General features: G+C 43.6%; 1 protein-coding gene across 1 annotated transcript in view; it reads left to right on the top strand.

The window, feature by feature from the left end:
• The first annotated feature begins 480 nt into the window (after nucleotides 1-480).
• The window catches only part of prex1 (phosphatidylinositol-3,4,5-trisphosphate-dependent Rac exchange factor 1), a 170,291-nt gene continuing 150,369 nt past the window's right edge, over nucleotides 481-20,402 (top strand). Inside the window, exon 1 of the mRNA XM_078419047.1 lies at nucleotides 481-647. Coding sequence (XP_078275173.1) covers nucleotides 507-647 — 141 coding nt within the window. The 5' untranslated portion in view covers nucleotides 481-506. The remainder of the gene's footprint in view (nucleotides 648-20,402) is intronic.

The raw sequence follows: 20,402 nt of genomic DNA, 5'->3' as shown, positions 1-20,402 counted from the left end.
TATTCTCTCTCTGTCTCTCTGCCTCCCCTTTCCCAGGTGCCGTTATGGTGCTGGCTTTATCCCCCTTGTGTGGCTTTTCTTCCTCTCGGTGAGAACAAGTCGGGGTTGAACTTCCGAAGAACAAATGTGCAGCAAATGCCCGGGTCCATGTTGCGAGGAGACCTGTAACGGCGCTGGGGCTCGGAGTTAGGGACGGGAGTCTGCACACCCACTCTCTCTCGCATTATCACAAGGACTGAGGAAGGCGCCTGAGAAACCAGCCTGGCACTACTGCAACCAACCAGTCCATCCACCTCCAACAAATGAAAAATGCAAAGTGGATCTGCACCTAACTGAATTCACCAGCTTCCCAAACAACTGTGAGACGGTGGAAACCTCACCTTCTCGTTTTTGCCTCTTTTTGTTTTTTTGTTGGGGGGGGGGGGGGGGGTGAGGGTGGGGGTGAGAGAGGGGGTGAGATTGCCTTTGGAACGGTCTTGTTTACTTGCAAGTAAGAGGACGGCAACATGGACGAGGAAAGCCAGCTGGAAAATGGAGTGGAGTGTGGCAAAGCCACTGACCGGCAGCTTCGCCTGCGAGTCTGTGTGATGACTGAGATTTTAAAGACAGAGAAAGACTACGTGGGTTCCTTGAAATTTCTCAAGTCTGTAAGTTGATTTCTTCCTTTCTTTAAAAGTGTGCGCGGAGTTAGTTCTCATCCCACACGGAGTGTGAGTGAAATCGTGTGTCCGGGTCCGGGTGTATCAACATGATCTCAGCAATGTTTAACTCTAGGCGGGGAGGGCTTATTGTTATTTATTTTTCGATGACTAACCTATAAACTCCCAAAATACTGCGCTCCTTGACATTTGAAACTCCAGAGTCGAGTCATCTTTCCCTTCTGGGGCCGGTGTGCAGATTACTGAGTCTAAACGTTGACTGGACAAGACGTTTACAAAAGAGATTTGAAATACAGCAATTTGGGGAGGGAATTTCTTAATCTTGCCCAAAATGTCAGATGAAGATTTGGCTGATCTCAGATTAGCTGCGATGTTTAGCCAGTGAACTCGCCACCCCAGTGTGTGAAATTGGATTTATTGAGAGTTTAATGAGTGTGAAATAAATACTCATCTTTGTGGGTCGTTCCCAATTAAACAAAAGATGCATGCGAATGGGAGAACGCCTCTCTTAAAGATGAAGCCAACACGAAACATGATTAATACAAGATAGACACAAAAAAGCTGGACTGAGTAACTCAGCGGGTCAGACAGCAAGGGTTGCAACCAGCTTATTTAAAAACCGCTCGATTGAGTTGAGGTTTGTTGGGGGTTTTTTCACTCCTCGGATAACGATTCTGAAACAGTTTCGAGGCTCATTATTTTGTAACAATAATTGAGTTTGGTGCATGTTCCGTGGTTTCCTGTTCAGGCAGAGTGCCGTCTATTTGAAGGTTCGTTTGTTGCAGATAAGCCCTCGCTGGGCTGTAAGGTAGGTGTGCCATATGGTTTGTGTAAAGTCAAATAGGCGTTCTCCAGACACAATGAGGAGAGAGAGAGAGAGAGAGAGAGAGAGGCGCTCTAAATCAATTTGCCCTCTCAGATCGAACATCTGAGCATTTGGCGGAAGCACTAGGAGCATTCTCCCGGGGAACCAAATTAACCTGCCATTTGTGAGTGTGTATGTGTACATGTGTGTGTGTATGTGTACATGTGTGTGTATATGCGCATGTGTCTGTGTATGTATATGTATATGTGTACGTGTGTGTGTATGTGCATGTGTCTTTGTGTGTGTGTGTATGTATATGTGTGTGTATGTGTACATGTGTGTATGTATATGTGCATGTGTCTGTGTGTATGTATATGTGTGTGTGTATGTGTATGTGTACATGTGTGTGTGTATATGTGCATGTGTCTTTGTCTGTATGTATATGTGTGTATGTGTACATGTGTGTGTGTATATGTACATGTGTTTGTGTATGTGTGTATGTGTATATATATATGTGTTTGTGTGTATGTGTACATGTATGTATGATATGTGCATGTGTCTTTGTATGTGTGTGTATGTATGTGTGTATGTATATGTGTGTGTGTATGTGTACATGTGTGTGTGTATGTGCGTGTGTCTTTGTGTATGTGTGTATATATATGTGTGTGTGTTGTGAGCATCTTATCCATTTGATCAGATATGATTGTGTGTGTGTGGTGTGTCTGATCAAAGGGATAAGATGGTCACCACACACACACACACACGGGTGGTGATTCTGTGGAATTCATTGCCACAGAAGGCTGTGGAGGACAAGTCAGTGGATATATTTAAGGCAGAGATAGATTTTTGATTCGTACTGGTGTCAGAGGTTATGGGGAGAAGGCAGGAGAATGGGGTTAGGAGGGAGAGATCGATCAGCCATGATTGAATGGCGGAGTAGACTCGATTGGCCGAATGGCCTATTTCTTCTCCTATCTCTTATGATCTTATATGTATCTCTTCAAACATATATATATATATATACACATACATGCACACATCTGTACACACGTACATATATGTATATGTTTATATGTATGTATATACGAACACACACATACCATATCTGATCAAATGGATAAGACGGTCTCTATACAGTGACAATGATCTAAACTCAAATAAGCTAAACTCAAACTCGTATCAGATTGAAAATACTGATATTATGTTTTGGTAGAACGAGGTTAAGGTACTAGTTACATTCTGGTTATTGTCACCGAAACCATCGGCTGAAAACTTGTTTTCTTTGTTCTATGGAATAAAATATATTATTAAATAAATATATTATTATTATTATGGAGCAATTGCTTCTGACTATTGTCCAGTAGAAAGTTGCTCGAGTTATAGAATTTTATTTTTCCGTTTGGCAGTCATAGAATCATTCAGCGCGGAAACAGGCCCTTCAGTCCAATTTTCCCACTCTGGCCAAGATGCCCCATCTAAACGAGTCCCACCTGCCTGCATTGGGCCCATATCTCTCTAAACCTGTCCTATCCATGTTCCTGTCTAAATGTTTCCTCAACTTTGCGATAGTTCTTGCCTCAACTATTCGTTCCATACAGCTCATTCCATGCACCCATCGCCCTTCGTGTGGAGAAAGTTACCCCTTTTAAATCTCCCCCCTCCCCCCACTTAAACCTAAAGTTGTTATCCTTGATTTCAATAATCGCTAAAGATGTGAAGGATCGAGTTAATGCATGGGGATTTGTCATGATCAGCCATGATCACATTGAATGGCTTGAAGGGTCTAATGGCCTACTCCTGCACCTATTTTCTATGTTTCTAAACTCCAGATATTACCTGAATAACACAATCCCAATCATCTGGTTTAGAATGGAGAGAGTGTTGGAGATGGTTGTCCATTTGCTCTCTGTTTTGCTTTGTTTATTGTCATGTGTACCCAGATAAAGGTGAAAAGCTTTTGGTGCGTGCCAACCAATCAGAGTAAAAACTATACATGATTACATTCGAGCCGTCCACAGTGTACTGATGCAAGATAAAGGGATTAACCTTTAGTGCAAGGTAAAGTCCGATTAAAGAGAGTCCGAGGGTCTCCAGTGAGGCAGATAATAGGTAGGGAAAAAAACTGCAGATGCTGGTTTAAATCGAAGGCAGGCACAAAATGCTTTAAGTAACTCAGCGGGTCAGGCAGCATCTCTGGAGAGAAGGAACGGGTGACTTTTCGGGTCGAGACCCTTCTTCAGACTCAGTCACTCATTCCTTCTCTCCAGAGATGCTGCCTGACCCGCTGAGTTACTCCAGCATTTTGTGTCTACCTTCGAGGTGCGTATGTGCGTATGTGGAACGAGTTGCCGGAGGAGGTGGTTAAGACAGGTGCGAAAACAACATTTAACTGCGGAGGCCATCGATGGATATCTTTAAGGCGGAGATTGACAAATTCGTGTTTAGTACGGGTGTCGGGGTAGTGGGCAGAATGCAGGAGAATGGGGTTGTGAGTGAAAGACAGATCAGCCATGATTGATTGGCGGAGTAGATGTGAAGGGCCAAATGGTCTAATTCTGATCCTCTAACCTATGAACAGAAGAGTTGAGTATAGGAGCAAAGAGGTCCTTCTGCAGGACCTGTATAGGAGCAAAGAGGTCCTTCTGCAATTGTACAGGGCCCTAGTGAGACCGCACCTGGAGTACTGTGTGCAGTTTTGATCTCCAAATTTGAGGAAGGATATTCTTCCTATTGAGGGCGTGCAGCGTAGGTTAACTAGGTTAATTCCCGGAATGGCGGGACTATCATATGTTGAAAGACTGGAGCGACTAGGCTTGTACACACTGGAATTTAGAAGGATGAGAGGAGATCTTATCGAAACGTATAAGATTATTAAGGGGTTGGACACGTTAGAGGCAGGAAACATGTTCCCAATGTTGGGGGAGTCCAGAACAAGAGGCCACAGTTTAAGAATAAGGGATAGGCCATTTAGAACTGAGATAAGGAAAAACTTTTTCAGCCAGAGAGTTGTGAATCTGTGGAATTCTCTGCCTCAGAAGGCAGTGGAGGCCAATTCTCTGAATGCATTCAAGAGAGAGCTAGATAGAGCTCTTAAGGATAGCAGAGTCAGGGGGTATGGGGAGAAGGCAGGAACGGGGTACTGATTGAGAATGATCAGCCATGATCACATTGAATGGCGGTGCTAGCTCGAAGGGCCGAATGGCCTCCTCCTGCACCTATTGTCTATTGTCTATAACATGAAGATTGAAAAGACATTTGCACAGGTACATGGATAGAAAATGTTTAGAGAGATACTAGACCAAGTGGACCCTTTGAGCTCAAGCCTCTCCTGCATTGGTGTAGCACCTCCCCCCCTCCCCTCCCCCCCACCCCTCCCCCAGCAACTGCAGTTTTTTTCCTACACAATAAAATCCTTACTCTCTACAGTTTTACAGGAACGTTAAAAGCAACAACTCAACAAATAAATATACGATAAATTCTATCAGTTATAATAGGTAAACTGGGCCATCGTGGTACAAGCCAATAGCACAAAATACAACTGTATACAAAATGCCGAGCTAGAGTTTGGGTTAGGATTGTGCAGGATGTTTCAAGAGGCCGACAGTAGCTGGGAAGAATCCAGCGGGTCAGGCAGCATCTCTGGAGAAAAGGACTAGGTGGCATTTTGGGTCGAGACCCTTCTTCAGTCACTGTTTTTTTTTTTTTGTAAACCAGCATCTGCAGTTCCTTGTTTCTACAAGAGTTTGAACCTCTCCACCACCATTTTGTGAAGAAGACTCCAAAGACGTACAGGTTTGTAGGCTGAAACCAGTCTCGACACAAAATGACACCTGTTCCTTTTCTCCAGAAATGCAGCCTGACCCGCTGAGTTACTCCAGCTTTTAGAGTCCATCTTCAGTGTAAACCAGCATCTGCAATTCCTTGCTACACATGAGATTGCACCTGCTATGGTCGTGGGTGAATTGAAGTGGGCGGAGATTGTTAGTACTGTAAGAGTTGATATGCATCATAACCATTCTCTAAACCCTCCAAACAACAGAATCCTCTGATCTCTCCAACAGTAACTCCAGATAGATGACTGATATATAACTACTTTGATATTCACCACAATAGAGCACAGTGGCGCAGCGGTAGAGTTGCTGCCTCACAGCACCAGAGACCCGGGTTCGATCCTGACTACGGGTGCTGTCTGTACGGAGTTTCTACATTCTCCCTGAGACTGCATGGGTTTTCTCTGGGTGCTCCGGTTTCCTCCCACACTCCAAAGATGTACAGGTTTGTCAGATAATTGGCTTTGATAAAAATTGTAAATTGTCCCTAGTGTTTGTAGGGTAGTGCTAGTACGCAGGGATCGTTGGTTGGCGCGGACTCGGTGAGCCGAAGGGACAGTTTTCGCGCTGTATCTCTAATCTAAACTAGCAAAATTCCGCAGCTACTGTTGATTAGGAATGTAATGGCAAATGGTGGAAGTGTTCATTGGGTCAGGCAGATGCTTCCTGACCTGTTCCATATTCCCAGAAGTATCTGGTTTTATTTAAGCTATTTGACAAACACCTCTCCAGTGTGATGGAAATAATAACTCCACGCAGTCGACTGTGACCAGCAACTCCTTTGATGTTCGAGATATCAACACATACGAAGGAGACATTCCAAGTTACTAATATTGAACTGTGCAAGGCTGGTTCTTTGACAACAAATTCTGCAAAAGTTAAACATCAGTTTTGAGGTTCATACTACATCCTGAAAAGTGTCAAATAATTCATCTTATCAAGGCTGGGGGGAGCCATCTCATCAACATCTCATGGTTTATACTGAGTCCCAGAGTACCGAAACAGGCCCTTCAGCCCAACTCATCCATGCCAGCCAGTAGGCTCACCTCCCTGCATTTGCTCCCTGCAAATGCTGGAGTAACTCTGCGGATCAGGCAGCATCTCTGGAGAGAAGGAATGGGAATGGGTGACGTTTCGGGTCGAGACCCTTCTTCAGACTGATCAATGGGTGATGTTTCGGGTCGAGACCCTTCTTCCAGAGATTGTTCCAGAGATAGACATAAAATGCTGGAGTAACTCGGCTGGTCAGGCAGCATCTGTGGTGAAAAGGATTGAGTGATGTTTCGGGTCGAGAATCTTTTTCAGGCTGGTGTCAGTCCCGGTGGATGTGAGAATGAAACGCTTTGGAACTTGTGCCTATTGTAGCAAGCAGTTAGTGATAGGACTGATGGCAAGGACAGAGGGCCAAGCAATGAGTTGTGCAATATCCTGGCAATCATTTTATTTTTGCTGCATTACACCAAAATATGGATGTCTTCAGGAGGGAATGATGTGCATTGTTAGTATTCCCTTCTCTACTGCATTATTCTTTGAGTGGATTATTGCATATGTCTATAATGAAGATGCATCTGCTAAAGTGGACCAATTTTAAACTCGTAAGCACACCTAGAAAATCTTGAAACCGACAGCAAAGCAGCTTTGGTGATTTGATTCAGAAGCTCTGGTCTAAAGAAGGGTCCCGAACCGGAAATGTCACCTTTCCTTCATCTCCAGACATGCTACCTGACCCGCTGAGTTACTCCAGCACTTTGTGTCCATCTTTCTAAACTCTGATGTTAATCTGTTCTACTTTAAAAAATATATATATAAGTTGACACTCAACTGTCTGAAAAAGTGGCCCAACCCAAAACATCACCTTTGCATTTTCTTCAGAGATGCTGCCTGTCCTGCTGAGTTAGTCCAGTACTGTGTGTCTGTGTTTTTAAACTCTGATGTTCATCTGCTGTATTTTTAAAATATATAAATTGATACTCAACTGCCTGAAGAAACGTCACCTATTCCTTTTCTCCAGCTTTTTGTGTCTATCTCAACTTCAAAGAACTTTATTAACTACGTGTTAAAACAGTTTGCAGTTCACTGGCGCAGTTGCGATTCGTAGATGGGAAAGGCTTTTAGAAAATCAAAAGAAGTTGAATTGGTTTGGGTGGGGCTGAGAAACATGGGTGTTGTCAGTAGGTTCCCGAGCCATTGTGACAATGGAACGCAGGGTTTAAATTGGGAAAACAGAGACTCTTGCAGCAAGGATAATCATAGGGGACTTGGAGCTGCACTAAATTAGCTGCAATTATGTGGAGGATTAATTTGTGCACTGGATAAGCTTTTTGTTTTAATTAGTACGTTGCGGATCAATTAACGGGCGGGCTATTTTATAGTGAGTATTCTGGCTGTAATGATAATGGGTTAATTGGTAATGTTGCCTTTGGGAAAGAATGTTGGCGATCTGGAGGAATTTGAAATCAAAGTTGGAACCATTAAGTGTAATGACAAGGAAATGCAGATGCTGGTTTATATCAGAGATCAGACACAAAATGCTGGAGTAACTCAGCTGGCAAGGGCTGGAGAACATGGATAGGTGACCGTTTCGGGTCAGGCCCCTTCTCTAAAGAAGAGTCCTGTCACAAAATATACTGAGGTGCAAGGTGCTTAGTTTGGACACTTTTTAAATACAGTGACTATTGTGGTTTGTGACAGAATTCTAATGCCTGTTGAAAGTGTACTACTTTGTAACTAATTCTCCATTCTTAATTTCATTTCTTCAGTGCCCTGTTTCTCTGTCTGTTGGAGCAGAGAATGATTGAATGTAAAATTAGAAAGCGTGGTTTATTTGACTTGCGTAAATGAAGTCATTGATAGGGCTGTGCTTAGCTTCCAGTGTGCATTTTGTGCAAAGGTTGCAGGGTAAAAGTTTGCTCCTGCTAAACTTGTTAAAATGGAGCCCAGGGCAAAATACATCAATTTAGCCTTGCTGTATTGAAGGCAAAAGTAGTTTTTAAACAGAGTATGCCGGATATTGCACCAGTGCAATTCAAATAAGTTTTATAGACACTGGTGACGTACCTAGAATGGGAAAAGAAGCACAATCTGCAAATGACGATTTACAAACTAAACACACAACGTGCTGGAGTAACTCGAGGCATCTTGGGAGTCTGAGGAAGGGTCCTAAGCCGAAATATTGAGTTTGCATGTTCTCCAGATCCAAGTTCCAGGATCCTGTCAATGCTGCCTGACCCGCTGAGTTATTGGTGTCATTTGGTTTGTAAATCAGCATCTGTAGTTTCTTGTATCTTCTATCTGGAGAACATGGACGTTTCAGGTCAGGACACTTCTTCAGACTGATGTAATCGGGTTATTGTACAATCGTAATAGAACTCACATAATGTACGGTGTGGTGCCAATGGAGCATTTCACTGGTTGAAATTAAGACGTTTATATCCTCATGAAATGGTGGTGCAAGAAAACTTGTGGGTTGTTTACTTCCGGAATTCCGTCCGGACTAAAGCAGCAAACCAGCATGTCGCTTGAGTCATATCGATGACATTGGGCCAATGTGATTTCCAAAATAAAGACTGAAATGTAGTAGGAAAAAAACCTGCAGATGCTGGTTTAAATCGAAGGTAGACGCAAAATGCTGGAGTAACTCAGCGGGTCAGGCAGCATCTCGGAGAGAGGAATGGGTGACGTTTCGGGTCGAGACCCTTCTTCAGACTGTCTTCAGAAATATAGACAATAGACAATAGGTGCAGGAGTAGGCCATTCGGCCCTTCGAGCCAGCACCGCCAATCAATGTGATCATGGCTGATCATTCTCAATCAGTACCCTGTTCCTGCCTTCTCCCCATACCCCCTGACTCTGCTATCCTTAAGAGCTCTATCTAGCTCTCTCTTGAATGCATTCAGAGAATTGGCCTCCACTGCCCTCTGAGGCAGAGAATTCCACAGATTCACAACTCTCTGACTGAAAAAGTTTTTCCTCATCTCCGTTCTAAATGGCCTTCCCCTTATTCTTAAACTGTGGCCCCTTGTTCTGGACTCCCCCAACATTGGGAACATGTTTCCTGCCTCTAACGTGTCCAACCCCTTAATAATCTTATACGTTTCGATAAGATCCCCTCTCATCCTTCTAAATTCCAGTGTATATGTTGTTTTGTGTTTCTTAACGATCAAACACCAGCCACCTTTATTTGCAGATTGGTGCGGGGTACGTAAGATTCATCAAACTATTCTTTTGATACCTTTTGAGGTGTTCAGGGTTTTTCTTTTGAAGGCGAGCTGGTTGAAGGCAATTTTAGCATCAACACACAGAGCTGTGACATTGTTTGGTCACCTTGCTATCTTACATTGTTCACTCCTACGACATGGTTATCAGCTCTGGGAATCTGTTGGTAAAGCTTCCAAAAAAAAAAGCGATCCAACGATCTACATTGATCATTCCTCAGATTTCACCAACGTCTGGTCCTTTGTGCTGAAGTGTTGTATAGCTCAGTTATTACCCTTGGTTTTAAATGTCAATTGATTTTTTTTTCTTCCCTGAAAGCTTGACCATATATTATTTAGGAAGTTCTTAAATTAATTAAGAATGCAGCCATGGGGGTCAATATACCTCTGCCTCTTAAGTGATTGGCAACTGTGCCAAATGTAACAAAAAGAGGCATTCGTATTTCCTTTTTAACTTTAGAGATACAGTGCGGAAACGAGCCCTTCAAGCCCACCAGTCCACGCCATTCATCGATTACCTATTCACACAATAGTTCGACGTTATCCCACTTTCGCAACACTCCCTACAAATTAGGGGCAATTTACAGAAGCCAATTTACCTACAACCCCGCACATTTTTGGGTTGTGGGAGGAAACCTATGTGGGGTCACAGGGAGAACGTGCAAACTCCCCACAGACGGCAGCCGAGGCATCCATTGTCATGGTGAGGCCCAGCGCAAATTGGAGGAACAGCATCTCGTATTTCGCTTGGGCAGTTTACACCCCAGCGGTAGAGTTGCTGCCTTACAGCGAATGCAGCGCCGGAGACTCGGGTTCAATCCTGACTGCGGGCGCCGTCTGTTTCCAGAGTTTGTACGTTCTCCCCGTGACCTGCGTGGGTTTTCTCCGAGATCTTCGGTTTCCTCCCACACTCCAAAGACGTACAGGTATGTAGGTTAATTGGCTGGGCAAATGCAAAAATTGTCCCTCGTGTAGGATAGTGTTAATGTGCGGGGATCGCTGGGCGACGCGGACCCGGTGGGCCGAAGGGCCTGTTTCTGCGCTGTATCTCTAAATCTAAATCTAAAACATTGACTTCTCCAACTTCCTCTGTCCCTCTCTTTCCCCTCCCCCTTCCCAGTTCTCCCACTAGTCTTCCTGTCTCCTACTACGTCCTATTCTTTGTCCCGCCCCTTCCCCTGACATCAGTCTGAGGAAGGGTCTCGACCCGAAACGTCACCCATTCCTTCTCTCCAGAGATGCTGCCTGACCCGCTGAGTTACTCCAGCACTTTGTGTCTTCCTCAGGATCGATCCTGGTCTTTGACGCTGTGAGGCAGCAGCTTTTTCTTTTGTTTGAGCAGTTTGACTGAACAGCAATACCTCGGTTCAAAGAGTTTGAAAGTTTGCTGCTGGTTCTTTTCAAGTGATGTGGTCCATGTTTTCCAAAGGTTATCGGCATTAATATTTGAGGATGTGGTTTGGTATGTAAATGCACTTTGTAGCTCTGAATTCCACTCTCGCTTTCCAGACGGCACTGTTAGCTTCTGACTCATTACTCAATAGGTTTCACTAATGCACGTCCTTGGCACTCTTGGATCGAGATGGTAGATGGTCACAATGGATTCTTTTTCCAATTTAATAACTCTCCCTGAGAAATCCGGACAGCGGCGGAGTTCGTAGAGCAATTGCCTCACTGCGCCAGTGACCTGCATTCGGGGGCCAGGTGCTGTCTGTGTGGAGTTTGCAGGTACTCCCTGCGATCACGTGGGTTTCCTCCGGTGCTCCGGCTTCCTCCCACATCCCAAAGTCATGCGGGTTTGTAGATTAATTGGCCTCTGTAAATTGCTCCTGTACATAGTGAATGAATATAAAAGTTAGATAACACAATTACATTATTATCGGGGTTTTTTTTTTAGTGTGCTTACATACATTTGATTATATATATATATATTTTTCTCGCTTATTGTAGAGTTTATATAGTAGTGTGTTTACATATTCTGTTGTGATGCTGTGAGTAAGAATTTCATTGCTCTGTCTGGGGCATATGACCATAAAACATTCTTGGACTAGTGTGAAGAGGTGATCGATGATCGGCATGGACTCGGTGGGCCGAAGGGCCCGTTTCCATGCTGTATCTTTCAATCCATCAAGCAAACGTCCATCAGTCTGAAGAAGGGTCTCGACCCGAAACGTCACCCATTCCTTCTCTCCCAAGCTGCTGCCCGTCCCTCTGAGTTACTCCAGCATTTCGTGTCTACCTTCGATTTTAACCAGTATCTGCAGGTTTTTCCTAAGCAAATTCTTTTTCCCAACCAATATCAGACCTTGAGAAATACTGGGAAAAGATGATAATGCTGTGTTAAGTTGTTTTGTCCTTTGTGTTTTATAAAACGACACACACTCTTATATGATGGGTGGCCATTGTGGTAAGGCTGTATCACAAAATGCTGGAGTAACTCAGCAGGTCAGGCAGCATCTAGGAGAGAGGGAATGGTTGATGTTTCGGGTCGAGACCCTTCTTCAGGCTGATGAGACCCATCAGGCTGTAGATGGCTATACTTGTCCTGAATGCGTGCATCAATCATAATCTGCTCTAGGTGGCGATTCCACAGATTCGCCACACTCTAACTAAATAAATTCCTCCTCATCTCCTTGCTAAAGGAACGTCTTGACCTGAAAGGTCACCTCTCCATGTTCTCCAGTGATACTGCCTGGCCCGCCGAGTTACTCCAGCACTTGGTGTCTTTAAAAAAAAATGATGCCAATATTTATATGAAGTATGTTAAACTTTCAAATCTGGGCATCGTTTTAATGAAGTTGGCAATGCTTTTACTTTGGAATTGGAGAGGAATCCATCCTTTTGAAGCTTCATCCTCGTTTCATAAAGAAATTAATAAAATTTCACCGATCTTTTCCACAGGGCATTAACTTTCCTTCAAACAGAGTAAAGTGTGTAACAACTTCTAACTGTTCAGAACTCGAGTCATGAATAAATAGTGAAGTTTTTTATTTTAGTTTTTACCAAGGGACACTTTTGGTTACGGGAGCTTAAAGGGCAAAGTTGGCTGTCAGTCACCAATACCATGGAGAAACTGTGCCTTTGTCCCAGATTCCAGCGCAATGGCACAATGGGGGTTTATTTCATTCTGGGCCAGGAAACAGACAGGCTTCTCTTACAAGAGATGAGTTTTAGTAATGAGCCAAAAATGGACTCGGCGAAGATAATGATTTTATTGGAGGACGATTTTCGGGCTGACTTGTTTAAATTGAATATGTTGAAATTTCGTACATGCCTTCAAACGTGAAGGCGACAAGTCGTCTAAAAACGGAGTGTTTTACTGAGCTGTTTAGTTTAGAGATACAGCTCGGAAACAGGCCCTCTGGCCCACGGAGTCCACACCGACCAGCGATTCCCCCCGTACGCTTTCAGGATTCTACACACACTAGGGGCGATTTGCAATTTTGTTTTAACCAAAGCCAATTAACCTACAAACCTGCAAGTCTTTGGAGCGTGGGAGGAAACGGGAGCACCCGGAGAAAACCCACGCAGGTCACAGGGAGAACGTATAAACTCCGTACTGACAGCACCCGTAGTCAGGATCGAACCCGGTTCTCCAGCGCTGTAAGGCAGCAACTCTACTGCTGCGCCACCGTGCAGCACTAGCTGTTACTGAGCGATACTTCAGATTCAGACTCTGTGATTCATGACTTGCAATCAAATTTTAAGTTGGAAACGTTTGAATCGGGCATGTGTGGGGATACAAAAATAAATGCTGCTGGAAAAGGTATAAATTGAAGGCAAGCATTGAGGACTTTCTTAGGCAAGATGGTCTGTTTGCATTCGATCCACATGGTGGGTCGGGCATGCATGTTGCTCTGCTTGAATGAATTGAAAAGTTGATTTTCAGGAAGATTGTGACAGGATTTTCTGTCAGTCGGTTTTGATTGATTTGTAAAGCTTGTTTGGAAAAGGCTTTGTAATTTCTTTATAATGAATGGAATACTAATTTAAACACGTTGACATAAAATCCAGCATAGTAAGCTTTGAGACTATTTTGAAGCTTGCAGTTTAACATTTATTACCGAAAAATATCGCGTTTATAAATATTTACAAATATAAATTAAATTATTTAAATTTAAATGAAACTGCACAGATTCAGTACTGTAAATCTGACTGGAACCTTCCCTGTTCTGTACACGTGCTGCCAGTTTACATTTCCGAAAGAATCATATTTTTCTGTTTGAGATCCAATTAGTGTGAAGGGTTGGATTTTGTGGCGTGTGCTGTCTCTACCTTTATGCAAGTTCAAGTCGCAAATAATATCCATTTGCCCCTTTCAGCAAATGGAGTTAATATTTAAAGTACACTTTGGCTTTGGCAGCTGAAAAAGAATGGCCCACTGAATGCAAAATTAATATCATTAGACCAGCAAAACAAATTTGTTTTGAGCCCGATGTTCTAATAATGGACCTGCTCCATTATGTTTGCGCTAATGGCATTTCTGGGAAAACGATTTGCTGGCATAATCATAAAGTGCCTTTTAAATTGGGGAGTTTATCTCTTTAGACTTTAGAGATGCAGCGCGGAAACAGGCCCTTCGGCCCACAGAGCCCGCACCGACCAGTATACACCAGTCTACACACACCAGGCTCAATTTTACAACTTACCGAAGCCAATTTGCCTACAAACCTGCAAGTCTTTGGAGTATGAGAGGAAACCGGAGCACCTGGAGAAAATTCAACGCAGTCACAGCGAGAACGTGCAAACTCCATACAGACAGCACCCATAGTCAGGATTGAACCCGGGTCTCTGGCGCTGTGTGGCAGCAACTGTACCAGCTGTGCCATTGTGCTTCCATTGGTAAAAGGCTTACTGCCAAACAGCCTATGTTTACTTCTTGTATGGTTACAAAACATGGAGTTAGATTGAATATAGTTTTAAGCCTTTAATTATTGCAGCTTTAGATATATCCAAGATTCAATCACATGGGGTGGGACAGAGAGACTGAAGTGAAGCGTATATAAAACTTCACAGCACCAGCAAGTTTAAAATAAGGGGATTTTGTGAATAGCAAAAGCAAAAGATGTATTTTCCACCAAGGTTCAGGATGATGTCCTTGCCTTTCATTCATTTCATTTAACTTTTCTGTAATTCTGCTGAAATGACCTGTAACTTCCCAAATTACATTTTAAATCTTGAAAGTTTGTAAAGTGAAATCATCTTGAAATAAGATCCAGTAAACTTTAATGGACACAAAAAGCAGGAGTAACTCAGCATGTCAGACAGCATCTCTGGAGAAAAGGAATGTTTGGATTGACCCTGCCCTTGAACTGAAACGTCACCTATTCCTTTTATCCAGAGATGCTGTCTGACCCGCTCAGTTACTCCTGCTTTTTATGTCTCTCTTCGGTTTAAACCTTGTTCTGCAGTTCCTTCCAACACATCCAGGAACCTTTATTTGGAATCTAACTTAACTCACTGAAATCTTTGCTCGTATGCATACACGGCCTTGCCTTGCTCAGTAACAGATGGTGGCTGGATGCCCTGTCACATCTGGCCTTGATACCATGATAGGGGTTTGTTGGTGAAATGCATTAACTGGAAGAATGGACACGGATTATCCAGTACTACCATGTGAAAGCGTTAAATTTATTCCAACGTAAGTTCACAAGGGAACAAAATGTATTTGAAAGGATTCAGAACTGGTGCATTTCAAATAATTTTGATTGCGAAGCCATTAAGATTAGTTTTGTTCATGGACACGGCATGGACACAGGCTGTCAGGTCCACAGAATCCAGGGTAGGAACGATACAGTATGGAAACGGGCCCTTCGGCCCACTGAGTCCACACTAACCGTCGGCAGACCAATTTCCCTCCGGGGATGAATAAAGTTTTATCGTATCGTTCACCAGTTTTAGGTTATCCCACTGTCCTGACTACGGGTGCTGTCTGTTTGAAGATTGTATGTTCTCCCTGCGTCCTTTGGGGGTTTTCCTCCGGGTGCTCCGGTTTCCTCCCACATCCCAAAGACGTGTAGATTGTAGGTGAATTGGCTTCTGTAAATTGTCCTTGGTGTGTAAGACGGAACTAGAGCATGGGTAATCGCTGGTCGCTGCGAACTCAGTGGGCCAAAGGGCCTGTTTCCGCACTGTATCTCTAAATAAAACTAGACCACAGGCAGCTGAATGTTATGTGGTCAGAAGTGTCTGACAGACAGCAATCGCCGTTCTACTGTAGCTACTAACTGAGTGCTCCTTTGTAGACCATGCAGGCTGTGTCTGCTAACAAAGGGGCCTTTCTGTTACCAATGTTTGGAAGGATACTTTCAGCTGGTAAAGATAAGACCTGACATGAAAGCAGAAAGTAGTTTGTGCTGGTGTTCTGTGAAAGTTATTTGATTTGTTCAACTAAAGACTGCCATTCCCAATTCACACTTAAATTTTTTTTTTAAGCCTTAACATCCGTTGATCAAAGTTAAAAGAAATGCCTACATTTATTGGATTAGTTTTAGAAATGCATTCTGGAAACATCCTCTGGTCCACTGAATCCACACCGACCATCGATCACCCCTTCACACTAGTTCTATGTTATCCCATTTTCTTGTCCCACTTTCTTATCCCTCTTCACTCCCTACACACGAGGGGCAATTTGTGGAGGCCAATTAACCCACAAACCCGCACGCCTGTGGGATGTGGGAGGAGACTGGAGCACCCGGAAGAAACCCCTACAGACACAGGGGAATCGTGCAAACTTCACACAGACGGCACCCGAGGTCAGGATTGAACCCGGGTCTCTGGTGCTGTGAGGCAGCAACTCTACCGCTGTGCAACAGTGTGCCCATTGTAACTAACGGGTTACTTGAAGAATCTTGAAGTAAATAAATCAGCATGAAAACCTAGAAGTTGGAATAACCCAAAATTTAATTAAGTAACTGCATTTCAACAGCTTTTTATGCATGGTCTAATTGGCTGGAAGCCATGCATGTGCAACTTTGACTAACATTACTCTAAAACATTTCACTTCAAGATAAGGGACAGGTAATATGAATGTGATACCTACTTGTTTGTGAGCCATGTAGCTATCCATGCTCATCTCTCATATTTCCCACAGGGGACTTTAACCACCTACCCTTCACATTTAATAACGTTCCCTTGGGTTCCCACCGATGGTATCACAAAATGCTGGAGTAACTCAGCAGGTCCGGCAGCATCTAGGAGAGAGGGAATGGGTAACGTTTCGGGTCGAGACCCTTCTTCTTGGGTTCCCACTATCGGCATCTTGCTCATAAATATTGTGGCTTCCGGCATCTGATTTGGCCCTACCTTTCCCTTCGCCTGTTTGTGTACTTGTGGAATACTTTTCAATTTTCCAATTATGTTTCCTTCCTATTTGTAATCTTTTCAGCTCACTCTTTGTATCTCATTATCTCTTTTCATTATTTAGCTTCTAGACTTCCTACAATCAGCCTGTGTCTCACTCGTGCTAACAACTAGGCACCTGTCAAATGCTCTTTCCATGACACCACTCCACATTTGGTCAGTCACCCAGAGAGCTTTAGATCTAACTTCACTGCATTTCTCTCCTCTTGCAACCTATAGATTGTAGCCGCCGCCTGAAAAGCTGCCTATTGTTCAGTCTGAAGAAGGGTCTCGACCCGAAACGTCACCCATTCCTTTTCTCCTGAGATGCTGCCTGACCCGCTGAGTTACTCCAGCATTTTGTGAATAAATACCTTCTATTGTTCAGTTGTAGTTTTGCAGACCAAGAATTTATTTCAGCTGGAGAGACGGCAGATATGGAGAGAGAAACGGTTTGTCGAGCATTAGCGGAGTCGGGGGGTATGGGGAGAAGGCAGGAACGGGGTACTGATTAAGAATGATCAGCCATGATCACATTGAATGGCGGTGCTGGCTCGAAGGGCCGAATGGCCTCCTCCTGCACCTATTGTCTATTGCCATACCCCATTGACACTATCCAACCATATGATCTCACAAGAATCAATCTGAAGAAGGGTTCCAGCACAAAACATTGCCTGTCCATTCCCAACACAGATGCTGCCCGACCTGCTGAAATCCTCCAGCCCTTTGTGTTTTGCTCAAGATTCCAACCTCTGCAGTTTCTTGCGTCTTGATTTCACAAGTATCCTGTTACCATGCTCTTACTAAATTCACTAAGTCTGAAGAAGGGTCTCGACCTGAAACGTCACCCATTCCTTCTCTCCTGAGTTACTCCAGCATTTTGTGTCTACCTTACTAAATTCAAACTCTTTTTTGACATCTCCGTTTTTCTCCTTTTTCCTTTTTGTCCTTACTTGAATAATAGTTAAATCCGCTTATAAAGTTGATATTTAAACCTAGATTAGACCATGAAAGCTACGTATATATTTCCAATTGTTGCTGCATCCGAGGAAATTTTAAACATATTCATTGATTGAAAAACTTCTCAAATCGTGTGTCCAAAATATATATTTTGTTTTATTGGAGGAACAGATGAGATATCGTGAATGAGTTTGATGCCATTGCTTTGGGCATGCGAGTGAAAGTTGTCATGCAGAAATGGGTTACCTTCTAAATGAGCTTGAGCATTGATTGATGGCAAAGAACTAATTGCAAGTCCCATTTTACTACATGAACAAAAAGGAACATAGCAAAATTGGTTTAGTTTAGAGATAAGGCATGGGACAGGCCCTTTGGCCTTCCGAGTCCACACCAACTACTAATCCGTTCACACTAGTTCTATGTTATCCCACTTTCTCATCCACTCCCTGCACACTAGGGGCAATTTACAGAGGCCAATTAACCTACAAACCCGCACGTCTTTGGGGTATGGTACGAAATGGGAGCTGGAACCCAGAGGAAATACCACATGAGCACATGGGCAGCACCAGAGGTCAGGATCGAACCCTGGTCCCTGGTGCAATGAGGCAGCAGCTCTACCAGCTGCACCATGATGCTGCCCAAACGCCAGAGATTACAGACCCAACCTGCTCAAATTTCTCCTCTTGTGACAGAACAACTATACATGCCACAGATATAGGTTTGTGAAGGATAATGGCAGAAAGAGAAACGACTGGATTTAATCTTATTGAGCAGTGGATCAGGCTTGAGGGCCTGAATGTCCCTCCTTGTGCTTCTATTCCTGTTATGTTTGATTTGGTTTAAAGGTATAGCGCGGAAACAGGCCCTTCGGCCCACCGAGACCTCGCTGACCAGCGATCCCTGCACATTAACACTGCCATACACACACTCACGAGGGACAATATTACACTTACACCGATCCAATTAACCTACAAACCTGTAGGTCTTTAGAATGTGGGAGGAAACCGAAGATCTCTGAGAAAACCTACACGGTCACGGGGTGAACGTGTAAACTCTGTACAGACAGCACCTGCAGTCAGGATCGTACTTGGTCTCTGGCGCTGTAAGACAGTAGCTCTACCACTCCGCCACCGTGCCGCCCATGTATTTATGTAATATTGGATGTGCACAGCGTCAAGAATGTGATCCCGTGACCAACCACTTTTTGCGTACATTTCTTGACAGTGTTTATGGGTCATTCCTGCCCCTGCCTTTCTCTGGGAAGAAGCAGTCTGTCTGTGCACTAACAGAGAAATGTTGTTTTGCTTTGTAAGTTTTGTTTAAGTAAATAAAGAACCTTTTGTTCCAATGGCTGGCTATCCTCCAATGTCTCAATAAATGAGAGAGAGAGAGAGAGAAGTAATGAGTGAGCCCCTTTTGAAGATGAAGTTAAAATGAAGGTGCTCAACTGAACAGGATTTTTTTTTCTATTCCCTGGAAGTCATATTGAAGTAGCAGGAAATGCATTCACATGGCAACTGTCAGGAATGCCACTGGACTGATACTGCCTTCAACACGAGCAAAGTTTGTTAATAGTTATTATTAACGAAATCTGAATATAATCAGGTGGTAGAGCTGGTAGAGCTGCTGCCTCTCGGTGCCCAGAGTCCTGGGTTCGATCCCGACCTCGGGTGCTGTCTGTGTGGAGTTTGCAAGTTTTCCATGACCCCGTGGGTTTCCTCCAGGTGTTCCGGTTTCCTCGCGGAACCCAAAGCCGTGTGGGTCTGTAGGTTAACTGGCCTCTGTAAATTGCCCTTTGTGTGTAGGGACTATGCTTCAAAAATATCAGTTTCTCCACAGGACGAGTTACAAGGATTACTAGTTTAGGTTTGAGAGATAGCATAGGAACAGACCCTTCAGTCCACACTGACCATTGATCACCATTTTACACTGGTTCCACTTTGTCCCTCTTTCTCATCCGTTGCCCACACATTAGGGTCAATTTTACAGAGGCCAATAAACCTACTATTGAAGATTAGAGATCTTCTTCAGTCTGAACAAGGGTCTCGACCCAAAACGTCACCCATTCCTTCTCTCCTAAGATGCTGCCTGACTTGCTGAGTTACTCCAGCATTTTGTGAATAAATACCTTCGATTTGTACCAGCATCTGCAGTTATTTTCTTATGGTGGTAGATTCCCAGGTTCTTTCAGATTCGTAAAATAATTATGTCAAGCAGTGATAGTTCTATCATCATCATCACAATCCCGAAGACGAGGCCAGATATCAGATATTTTCAACTCCAGTACTCTTCAATGCCTTTCTTTCTCCAGGATTTCCCCTTAAAATCGTGACTCTGTTTTGGGACCGTCATTTTAAACGTGGTGTTAACTTGTTTGTGAATTAAGTGACGAGGTGAATCTAACATGGAACTTTTCAAATTTTGTACCTGGTTTCTTTTAAAAAGGAAAAAAAAAAAACAAGTTGCTGTAAACTAGTGCAACTGTTGACTTGTGGCTAAATAAAAATTGGTAAAGGTTAAAAAAATAAAGGGTGCAACGGTAGAGTTGCTGCCTTACAGCGCTTGCAGCACCGGAGACCGGGGTTTGATCCCG

Source organism: Rhinoraja longicauda, chromosome 22 (genome assembly GCF_053455715.1).
Source record: "Rhinoraja longicauda isolate Sanriku21f chromosome 22, sRhiLon1.1, whole genome shotgun sequence".
NCBI lineage: Eukaryota > Metazoa > Chordata > Chondrichthyes > Rajiformes > Arhynchobatidae > Rhinoraja > Rhinoraja longicauda.
Note: the sequence above shows the minus strand (reverse complement) of the source record. Positions and strands in the feature narration are given on the sequence as shown.